The sequence below is a fragment of the Nicotiana sylvestris genome, chromosome 6 (genome assembly GCF_000393655.2).
Source record: "Nicotiana sylvestris chromosome 6, ASM39365v2, whole genome shotgun sequence".
Lineage (NCBI taxonomy): Eukaryota > Viridiplantae > Streptophyta > Magnoliopsida > Solanales > Solanaceae > Nicotiana > Nicotiana sylvestris.
The window spans coordinates 111,927,252-111,938,843 of record NC_091062.1 but is presented as its reverse complement, the minus strand read 5'-3'; the positions used below and the strand labels follow the sequence as shown (position 1 = coordinate 111,938,843).

Genomic DNA, 11,592 nt, shown 5'->3' with positions numbered 1-11,592 from the left:
AAGGGACAAAGTGCATTAGTAAAGTGAATTAATTCAAAATTTCACTTCCCTCCATTTCTTTTTCCACTATTTTCCATTCATCCCTCTTTTGTTATTAATAACAAAAACCCAACAACATCAAATGACCTTTTTCTTCTTCAGCCGAGATGACAACATATGACTTCATTTTGAATAAAGTATATTATATCAAGTCATATCAATTGTGCCCTAAATGGATAAATGTACTACATCAAAAATTGACCATCACTATCATGCTTAGTACTTGATTGTGATGACCATCACTGGTAAGTTTTGGAATGTTTGCACTAGTACTTATTATTTGATTACGCTGGGGCTTATCTGATTTGAAGTGCAAACCGTATCAATGGAAAAATGATATACCATCGTTTTAATTTAGATGACACATTTCGTTCAATTCAATATTTTAAAAAATTTAAATATTTAAAAACTATACGAAAAGTACTATAAGAAGCAATTTCTCTCATGTAAATATGATAAAATATACATTTTTAAATATTGGTCAAACTTTACACAGTTTAACTCTAAATAAGCGAAATGTGTCATATAAATTAAAATGGAAGGAGTAAATAACTATTTGAATCTCCATCTCTACTTTCAACTAATCACCTAACATATGAGACAAAGAGAATTATTCCCATATTGGGTGAATATGTCTGCATAATATGGAGACTTTTGTTGTAATGTAAATGCACTAATATATGTTATCCGAAAACTTTTGTATATTTCAACATAAAAATATTTTTTCAAATTGCTAATTTTCTGTGTTAATAAATTATAATATTTATGATTTAAAGGAAACCACTCAATTTGTCTATACTTAAGTTGCCGTTTGGGCAAAGGTATTTCTAGAAAACAAAAACATGCTTGGATAATTGTTTCAAAATAAGTTTCGTTATGTTCACAGAAAAAATTATTTCCTTTTGAGAATAGCTTCAAGACTACTTAGAAGGGAAAAATTACCGGCAAAGGATGTGGGCAGTGGATGAGGCCGTTCTTCCCTTAATCAGAGGTTTCGGGTTCGAGTTCTGAATATAAAAAATTCTTGGTAGGGGGCACTTCCTCCGAATGGGACCCTACGCAGCGCAAATCCGGATATAGTCGTGCTCCAATGCGAATACCGGACATCGGGTGGGAAAAAAAAAGAAGGGAAGAATTGGTTTGTTAATTCTTTACAAAAGTATTTTTAGTTTTATATCCCTTTTATAAGATATCTTTATTTTTACATATAAAAGGTTTGAAATAGCTCATAAGAGATCTGAAAAAAGTAATTTTCTTTTATTCAAATTGTAGGCACAATAAATCATTTCCTCCGTCTTAAAAGTTACAAAAACTTTTGACTTTTAAATTAGAATTGACCAGTGGGAAATCCCACAAGATGTTGGTACTTAGATTGATAAATTATGCATATTTAGCACATATGTCAAAATGCGTCATTTCTTTCTTGAATTCATCATCTCATCAAACTATATCAAATAAATCGTGATGAGGGAAAAATAATTACTTTATGTTTTATGCTTTTTGAGTTTTGTGTATTCTGACTCCTTCAATTTGTGACTATTAACTTTTCCGCCCTCATTTCTCCATCAACAATAAACATTAACCCTTGTTTCTCCGCTGCAAACTTTTAGGAATCTCCTCCCTCTCTCTCTCTCGCACACACCCGCAGAGCTTCCTCTCTTTCCTCTCGATCTTTTCTTGCTTTAAAATCTGTGTCGTATGATCTTCAAAAGCTGGGGGTTTTGCTGACTGCTGACGCTATTCGCTCCAGAACCTCAAAAAACCCTGTCTTGATTCAGTTTAGGTCTTACAGATCTATTATCATTCAATATGTTTTGGAAGCTCACTAATCTGTCTTGTTCGCCGGTATGTAGTGGATTTATATGCTTTCCTCGTTGTATTTCAATTATACGAACAAATTTTCATTCTTTTAAGCATTTTATTGGTGTTGGATTCATTCAATGTGTTAATCTGGTGGTTGAATGTATTACTTGAGTTACAGTTGAATTCCCTGCTTATAGATGAGTGGGAGAAATTTGGTGTAAAGTTATACTATGCTGCATGATTCATGAATGCCCTTTACTTTGGTGTATCTACTATACATGTCAAACATATGTAATTCTGAAAGCTTGCTGACTGGCTTTTACCTTTGCCAATCGACACAAAAAGCTGTGATATTTATTTATTTATTTTCTCCGACGTTTGATTTCGTTCAAACTCGATGCTCTAATTGTTCAAATATATTTTGCGTGGAAGTTAAGGTTGAAACCGTTTTTTTTATGAGTAGGTTGAAGCAGTGTTAGACAAGGAAAACTTCACATTGGAAGAGCTTCTCGACGAAGAAGAGATAATCCAAGAATGCAAAGCTTTGAACAGCCGTCTGATAAATTTGTAAACATCCTCCCAGTTTTAGCTTGTAAATTTAAATTATGTAGTCCAGTTGATAGTTTCAGTAACAGTCAATTGACATACTGCTTTCAGGGAAGACACTAATGTCTTAACCAAGTACTATTTCCCATTAATAGTTTCAAAGTTCATTGGGAGACTATGATTTTGATTTCAGTTTGAGAGATAGAGCTCAGGTTGAGCAGTTGCTGCGATACATTGTTGAAGAGCCGTCTGAGGATGCTGATAGCAATTGGAAATTTAAGTAAGTTTTGACATGACCGAGCCTCAATTGTCATGTCAATATTTTATAAAATGTACATGCCTATATCCTTGAAAATTTAGCAGTATTTCTGAATGCTGTTTCATGCTGTAGGTTTCCTTTCATCGCATGTGAGATATTCACTTGTGAAATCGATGTCATCCTTAAAACTCTAGTGGATGAGGAAGAGGTATTGTATTCTTAAGATGCAGTTGTAATAGTTTGTGTCAATACTTTATCCAAATCAAAGTTTGTATCAATAATGCAGTTAGTCTGCCCTGATAATTTGGTCATTTTTCTACTGTGGCACAGCTAATGGATTTGCTCTTTTCTTTCTTGGAGCCCAACCGTCCTCATAGCGCATTGCTTGCTGGGTATTTTAGCAAGGTACAACCTGATTCATCCACATCCTTCATGTATAAAAGAAATCCTTTGTCCTTTGTTGTTGAAATGTTATTTGGCTGAAGCTTAACGTAGTTTTGATGCACGCAGGTTGTAGTGTGCCTCATGTTGCGGAAGACAATTCCACTGATGAATTATGTTCAGGTGGGCCTAATAAATTCTATTTAGTTGGTACTTAGTACATGCAGTTGATATTTGTAGTTATTCTACTTTATTAGCAGACCATCACAATTGTGCTGTTGGATCCTTATTCTTTTTTGAACATCCAGTTATTCCTGCTTTTCCTCTCCCATGTGACTTACTTTTGCAAAATCTCTGCTCCTAATTTGTCCAATGCTCTTTCTCACTTTACCAGTTTACCCTCTCTTACACCACTTGCTTTTATGTTCTCCCTGACTCGTTTTCACTATATATAAAACCACAATGTGTATATCTTCCTTCCTAACCTTTCATATTTGGAAGTTGAAACCAAAAAGGAAAACGAAAATTTCCGCTCCTACTTCTAATAGTTTTTCCATGCTGTCTTACGTATGTTTTCCATGTTAGTATCTTCAGAGTCGCTCTGCTATCCTCTTACTTATTAACCATCCTAAGTAGGTTCTAAAAGCCTGCCTCATTTGATACTAAAAGTTGCAAAATCATTGAACTTTTCATGGGTGCAATTTTAGGGTGGGATCTCATGGAGAAGTAAAGTTGTAGTATAAGTGTATAACTTGTTTTATGCTCTTGTCTCACCTTCATAGACATGTTAAATGGATGGTGGAACTAGGAGGGTCATTAGCTTATATTTGATTAGATGAATGAAGATAAGACTACTTTTATTACCCTTATGGAAGAATGGCTGCTTAAGCATCAAACATTCTGATTACTGGGAGGGGTTGATACACAGGAGATTATATCTAAGTCCTCAGATTTCTTATACGTGGTAAGGGGGGAGCTATGAGCGTCATGAGTTCACTGCTTGCTTAACTTTTTTATGCTGCAACTATTTGAAGCCCCTATTGGAATTAATTGGCTTCAGGCAGCTTGGTTATGGGGTATATATTGGAGATCATATCAAATCCTTTTTGTAAGGTTACCAAGGCAAAGCCTTATAATTCTGACGTAAAAAGGAAACTGATTTAATGTCTAAGGGTATGGCCATGTGGATTCACGACACAGTTGCTAGGTGTTTGTGTTTTTTCTCTCTCCTTTTTTCCTCTAATAAAATAGGTATTTACATTGGTTCTTTTTATTTTATTTGCAGGCCCATCATGATGTATTCCGTCAGATGGTGGATTTGATTGGTATTACATCCATTATGGAGGTTGTAGCGCAGTTTTCAGTTTACCGTCTACCACAATTTTTTTTTGTTTATGCTACTTGATTTTAACGTATATGTACATATAAATAGATTAATCATTTTACTTGCGAAGGAAAAACTTTTTTCTCTGATCAGCTCTTTCTTATAGGTTTTGGTGCGACTTGTAGGCGCTGATATTTACCCCAATACTAAGGATGTCATGCAATGGTTGGCTGACAGCAATTTATTAGAAATGATTGTGGATAAATTGAGCCCCTCTGTAAGTCCAAAATATGGAGCTACCTGATTATGTGATCATTTTCTTTGGTACTGGTGATAATTAATATACTACGGTTGTAGTCATATAGACTGTCTATGTACTGGGCATGTTTCGGCATTAATTACTGACGGCTTTGTTGGCATGGTTTCTTAATTGTATTTTATTATGTCTGCCTGGTTATATTATTCCTTGGCAGTGCCTTTGCTGTGATCTATTGCTCCATGATTTGCTAGTTCTTAATGTTGGCTTGTTGCTTACTGAACAGTAAACAAACTGTTAAATGAGACTTGGGAGCAAGAGGAACTAGGATATATAGTTGATACTTGATAGGAATTACCTACTCGTAAGGCACTAACTTGGACACAAAATTCCTTTTACTATAGTTGATGAGAATTACCTATTCCTAAGGCACTCAATTTGGACACAAAATCCTTTTAATTTTAGTTTTGTGTTCCTTTGACTACACTTAGCTCATTTTAACTGGCTTTATTTTTTTACATCCTTTTCGTGATATTCATATATTCACAGTCTTGATTCCAGGATTACTTAATGCAATTGAACAATCTAGTCTTTTCCTGAAGTACTTCTTGTACACTAGCTTAGACCATTTCTGATTTAGTGCTCTATTGTTCAGAGTTTTCCAGAAGAACATGCTAATGCAGCAGAGAGTCTATGCACAATAACCCGAAATGCACCATCTCCTCTTGCTACTAAACTATCAAGCCCAAGGTTTGTGGGGCTTCTCTTGATGCTAATAGTAAATATCCATCTGTATTATCATTTGTATTTGTGCTGAAAGTAATTTATAATTGATTAAGATCTACAACTTTCTTTGGGTGTAGTTTTGTAGCAAGGATATTTGGTCATGCCCTTGAAGACTCGCATTCGAAGTCTGCCCTTGTCCATTCATTATCTGTATGCATATCTTTGTTGGATCCTAAAAGATCAATTCCATCTCCTATGATGTATACTTACCGCTGCCAGTACGTTTATGAGTCATCCGTGCATGTCAATCCTGAGACTATCAGTGCAATGCTGCCCAAACTCGGTAATTTTCCTGTTTGGAAATGTGTAATCAAATTCTAATTGCTGCATACTTGTTTAAATATCTTTCTGCCCTTTGGAAATTAAATTAACATTGTCTAAAAAAGGGTGGTAAGAAAGTCATAGAAAATGAGGCATCAGAGAACAGGCCACAGGTCACACATAATGCTATATCAGTGATTGTTGCTGATATGTAATATGCCATTTATGACACAGGCAACTTGCTAAAGCTGTTGAACATATCATCTGATGACAAGATTCTTCCTACAACGTATGGTGAACTCAGGCCACCTCTAGGGAAGCATCGGTTAAAGGTTTGCTTGTTTACATTCTTATAGAAAAAGAGATGATCGTCTTTCCATTTCCAATTTGATAGGGATCCCCGAGAAGGATATGCCAAGCTAGATGTTCCTTATTATGGCTTTCCTTCATAGTTTTCAAGGATCAACTGTTTTGTCACAAGCAGTTGTAAAAGTCTGCTTGTTAAATTTACTGGATTTGTTGTGACACATTTTCCAGCTTCTAGTAGCTTAGACAAGGTACTGGCATGAAATTACATGTAATGCATGTCTACATTCATTTAGTACTGCTAGTTTGTTGGGCAGATAATCTCAGCTGAGTCTCCTACTTTGTATCTTAGACTGCTTTACTTCTTTGTTGTAGATTGTGGAATTTATCTCTGTTCTACTAAAAACCGGCAATGAAGCTGCAGAAGAAGAATTGATCAGCTCTGGGACAATTGAGAGAGTCCTGGATCTCTTTTTTGAGTAAGTTTCTTTATGCTCCTGGACTCTCGAACTTATTGGGTGCACAAAAATCATTGATCTTGTATTGCTGACTTTCTTGTTATTTTCTTCTTTGATGTTCTAACAAGTTGCATAAACGCTGTATAGGTACCCATATAACAATGCATTGCATCATCATGTGGAGAGTATAATAAACTCATGCTTGGAAAGCGGAAACAATATTCTTGTCGATCATCTTTTTGAAGAGTGTAATTTTCTTGGAAAAATTCTTCAAACAGATCAACAGCCCACAGTTTCTGGCGATGGAAGTCAGGTTGATCTTAGAGAAGTAACTGACTTCCTTTTCTTTGAAGTTTTTAGGTTGCAAGTTTATGTGCTTTTTTTCTTTTATAGTTATCCCAAGTTCCCTATGGAATATGAATATATTCAACAGTAACCTTGTATTCTCATTGCAATCAATAACATAGAATATTCTATTTGTTTTTTAATTGCTGCAGCCCACATTTTCTGCTACCGGTAAACGAGCACCCCGAGTGGGTAACATAGGACATATAACACGGATTTCTAACAAACTTGCTCAGTTGGAAAGCAATGACAATCGCATTCGAGCACATCTTGAGGTGAGTAATAGCTTTAAAACTTGTTACTTGATACGTATCACAAAAGTTGAATTCTGAAGTTCTCTGAATCTAATTGCTAAAAGGTTTTGAAGCTTTAATGTTCGAACTTACTATTTCGTTGTCAAGATAACTTCATGATGGATGTTGACAGATAATTCTGAACATACAAATACCTACCCACCAAATAGAAAAATTATTTAAGAATTGAAGCTTGGTTTGTATCTGAGTTCTTGGGGATGTAGTTGCATGGAATTTATACTTCATGTGTTAAATATTCATTCTACTAAACTAAATCCAACCTTATTTTTATTTTAATGGCTGTATATTTTTGTGGTGGCGTTCTAATAAAAATACATTTTTGCGGTGCTGTATGTAAATACCGTATGCTACATCTAGTTACTTTTCTCTCTTTTTGTTGCTACTGTGTGCTTTTGATGATAATTGTGTAGGTTTGGTGCAAGATGCTGTTACATAGCGTCCCCTTCAATAAATATAATTTGACATCTGATTTCGTGCACAAGTTCCAACTCTGCTTATGCTAACGTGTTTTCTTTACTCCAGAAAAATATGGAATGGAGTGATTGGCACACTAACATCTTACAGGAGCGTAATACAATCGAAAATGTCTATCGATGGGCATGTGGGTAAGTCTTTGCCCATTCTGATTCTGTAACTTGATTTTTTTGTAATCTTAGTTTTTAAATCTTGTAATATGAGACAGATCTTAAATGATATAGGCAGAATACCAACTGTGTATTTCTTGTTATTTTTTCTTTAGATACAATGGCTATTTATTTCAAATGTGTATTTTTTATTTTCGAGTTAAATCAGTAAAAAGAAAAATTTGGCTACAGTTCCATTATTTTTTTACCAAATAAAAAAGTATAGCCAAAATAATGAACTTGCAATTGTGTACTTTTTTATTTCTTCTTTAGATGCTATGGATATTTATTTCAACTGTGTATTTTTTTCTTTTTTCAGGTAAATTCTGTAAAAAAAAGATACTTGCTTAGAGCTCCTTATTTTAGCTAAATAAAAAGTTTTAGTTTAAATAATGAAAGTTTAAACTATGTATTTTTTTGTTTTATATCTTTTTAGATGCTATGCTATTTGTTTCAACAATGTATTTCTTTTTCAGGTCAAATTTTTAAAAAAGTCACCTGAAACTTCATCATTTTTAGCCAAATAAAAAAGTTTAGCCTAAAGAATGGAGTTCTAGCCAAATTTCATTACAAATTTTAAAAAAAGATGATCTAAAAGATGAATACATTTAAAAAGGTAAAAAATGTATTTTATTATTAAAAATGCAAAAAATCCATGTGGCAGGTGCGTGCATGCCACTTTCTTGAGATGCTATTGTTTCCAAGGGGGTAACAACTACCGAATATCCAAGTTTGGGGGGTGGGGGTAATTAAGACTACAAATAGTTTTAGGGTGTAACCAATAATTCATGGCTTACAGAGGAAGGACATAATTGAGAAAAATAAATGAAGAGATGTTCAGGGCATGTAGAAAACAAAAACAAAGATCTTTAAAGTATGCAGCCACTCATGCAGCTACTCTGAATAATTCACGCATGTCGATTTTCTTAAAACATATTTTGGTGTCATAACGAGCACTCTCTTTGTAGTACTTTCTAGCTCAATATTTGAATTTTCAAATATTAGGAGAAGGAAGTAAAAATGGGGGCAGAGAAGAAATGGGTGGGGTAGCGAGTAAGTAGGGAACAGGGATGCGCTTTTGTCGGTCACAAGCTAACATGAATGTGTCCTTTGATGAGATTATATACTGTCTAGATATCTTACAAAATGGATGAGATGAATTTTGACTGAAACTCTTGTAATCAAGAAGGAAATTCAAACTTGGAAATATACTTGAAAAGAGAACTGAAAGATCTGCTGATGTGTTCTCGCATCCTCTCACTGTCCTTCTCAGTTCCTGAAGCAAGTAGTGGAATAAATTCATAATTATCTTCCTTTTTTATATAATTAGCCGGCCAACTGCATTTCAAGATAGGACAAAGGACAGCGACGAGGAAGATGCTCATAGCAGAGATTATGACGTAGCAGCTTTAGCAAATAATCTGAGCCAAGCATTCCAATACTCCATATATGATAATAATGGTGCCGAAGAGGTAATTGGTTTGCCTGATACCTTCTAGTCATGCTTACTATTCCAACATATCTTTTTCTTATTGTGGAAAAGAATTTTGAGTTAAGGGGGGGGGGGGTGTTCTGTAGGTATAGGAGGAAAGGAATCCAAAGAACTCAGGGACTAGTGCTCTGCAACCTCAAACACAAATTTTGGGTTGTGGTTGGGATTGAATTTCAGTCTAGATTTATTCATCCCTGGTTTTTCTTGCATGTTAACAGGGTCATGGAGCTCTTGATCGGGACGATGAGGTACTAATGATTTTTTTTTCTGGTTAACTTGTTTTCCTTTTGGATGAGAAATGGAGTAGTTAGAAAATGCATAGTGAATTGATAACTAACTTGTGTGAGATTCACTTATCTGTTTTTCATTATATGCATAGTGTTCATTATGATGTTACATTCATGCCCATGCCTTTGTAGGATGTTTACTTAGATGAGGAGTCTGCTGAAGTTGTTCTGAGATTGGGAGATGACCAAGGGAGGTGAGTTCTGGTTGTCTTTTCTGAAGGAAACTTGTGTCAAGGGACACTTGAGCATATTTACTTTCAGTACCGTTGATGTATGTACTATAATTAGCCGTATGCAAATGATATTAATTTCTTAGCCCACCAAAGGAAAATCACGTATTTTAAAAGGAGTAGGGTAGCTGAGACCTGAGAGGAAACATGTGTCTACTTCCAATTGTTTGACCGGAGGAATGCGTTCTGTTTTGTCTCTGTGGCATCTCTTTCATTGGTAAAACTGGTAAGTCTATGATGCAAACTAGTCCCAGCTAACTAGAATTTTAGTGCTTCCAGGGGATGGGAGGACCATACATTAGATGTAAATGGTACATATGCCAATGCTGAATAATATATCTTAAACAAGATGTCAACTTGTATATGGTCTTATGTTGATTTGTTTTAAATTGAGTGCTAAGAATATGGTACTTCTTGTAGGCTTCAGAGTGTTAGCATCTATCAGTTTCTTGGTATCTGAACCTATTATCTTGTGCAACACATTTTAAAAAAAATAAAAACAACCTTTGCAGCAATTTGTTCACAAATTCAGATTGGTTTGCTTTCCGAGATGATAGAACTGGAGATCCCAAGAGCACCTCACCTACTGAGGTCATGGAAGATATCAACCCTAATGGAAACGGCGGTAACATGAATTGTGATGAAGAGGTGGTAGTTGGAGAGCTAGATGAATTGGTTGAAAGCAAAAGTTCTACAGATGGAACAGCCAGTTCTAGTTCAAATGCCTTTAATGGATTTGGTGGAGCCAATTCTGCTAATGGTGGAGATTTCAATCAACAGAATGAGAAAGCAGGTGTGTCAGGTGATGTGGGTTTCTTCCATTTCGAGAGGTCAGACAATGATGACCCGTTTGGAGACAGGCCTATACCTGAATGGGTTTCGTGGGGGGATGCCTCAGTGGGTGGATCTGTGAATCCTTTTGAAGATAATGGTGACTGTAATGACAACCTCGTGAACTCAGGGGAGGCATCAGCTCCCCCAATTAGTTCCACTCGTAATGGTGGAGAGTCTATTCCAAATGGTGTATCGTCATTTCCCGAGTCTAGCAAAAGTTCATCTGTTTCTGATTCTAGTCAGAAAGCAGCCGCTGTGCCTTCTTTGTTTGAAGAGGATGTTGAATTTGTTGGTGTAGAATTAGAGGGTACTGAAAAGGCAATGGAACATGCTCTTAAGGAGGGGATTGTTGGGGAAGCAGCTCCATTGAAGAGGAGCCTAGTTCCTAAGATGTCAGAAAAAGATAGTACAGATGAGGGCGGGTCAGGGGTAAAAGAGTTCAATGATTCTAACTATTGGAGAGTCGACCAAGAAGTCGCGGTACTGGAGTAACTGTGCAGTTCTGTTGATCATTATCTGAATATGGAATTCAGAGCTGATGGGCAGGATACCCATTCTCAGTTGGTGAGGTTATACAGATATGTACAGTGTATTTTTTGTTTCAGTTGGGATCAAACAAAAGGATAACATATTGGTTGTTAGTGATTATTTATTGTTAAACTATGTTTACTGTTCAGGTTTTCTTTTCATTAAGTTAAAATTTTGGTTTTTATCGCATATTCATTTAGCTTTGGCAGTATTGTATGGATTCTGGAGTAATCTCCGTCATGAATAATTATACATATCTTTTTCCTCACTAATTGTTCAGTTTAAGGCACACTTGTGGGATGCTTGATTGAAATAGTATATCGTCAACTTCTCTGCCTCACTGTGTTCCATGCAAAGATTGGATGAAATAGTTCTATCTTCAGCCTGGTGACTATTACTGTTGGGACTGAATGGAAGCAAGGTATTAGGTAAAACAGGCGTGAACTATTCATAGTTCTAGCAATTTGGTTAAAATATTAGCGAATGCACTAGAGGGACAATATATTTGATAGTTTGTCGG

The 11,592-nt window shown here is 35.5% G+C and overlaps 1 protein-coding gene across 2 annotated transcripts; it reads left to right on the top strand.

Annotated features, from left to right (window-relative positions):
- Positions 1-1,568: 1,568 nt before the first annotated feature.
- Positions 1,569-11,340, top strand: LOC104235291 (uncharacterized). Of its 2 annotated transcripts, none has more exons than XM_009789013.2 (19): positions 1,569-1,884; positions 2,306-2,409; positions 2,582-2,668; positions 2,780-2,855; positions 2,978-3,052; positions 3,158-3,211; positions 4,314-4,373; positions 4,519-4,629; positions 5,264-5,358; positions 5,472-5,677; positions 5,890-5,987; positions 6,337-6,440; positions 6,567-6,747; positions 6,917-7,039; positions 7,601-7,683; positions 9,032-9,173; positions 9,412-9,441; positions 9,613-9,674; positions 10,223-11,340. In XM_009789013.2, exons 1-19 carry the CDS (start codon positions 1,849-1,851, stop codon positions 11,034-11,036), a joined length of 2,541 nt encoding a protein of 846 aa, XP_009787315.1. In that variant the 5' UTR covers positions 1,569-1,848; the 3' UTR covers positions 11,037-11,340. The 2 variants fall into 2 exon arrangements, with proteins under 2 accessions (XP_009787315.1, XP_009787316.1); XM_009789014.2 differs by having other exon boundaries at positions 1,572-1,884; positions 6,567-6,732.
- Positions 11,341-11,592: the final 252 nt, after the last annotated feature.

What these genes read in the sequence shown, in the direction of transcription:
- LOC104235291 (XM_009789013.2), top strand. Translation starts at nt 1,849, where the DNA reads ATGTTTTGGAAGCTCACTAATCTGTCTTGTTCGCCG. An exon ending in GTCCTGGATCTCTTTTTTGA is followed by an intron (nt 6,441 to 6,566) that starts GTAAGTTTCTTT and finishes AACGCTGTATAG; the next exon opens with GTACCCATATAACAATGCAT. An exon ending in GCATTCGAGCACATCTTGAG is followed by an intron (nt 7,040 to 7,600) that starts GTGAGTAATAGC and finishes TCTTTACTCCAG; the next exon opens with AAAAATATGGAATGGAGTGA.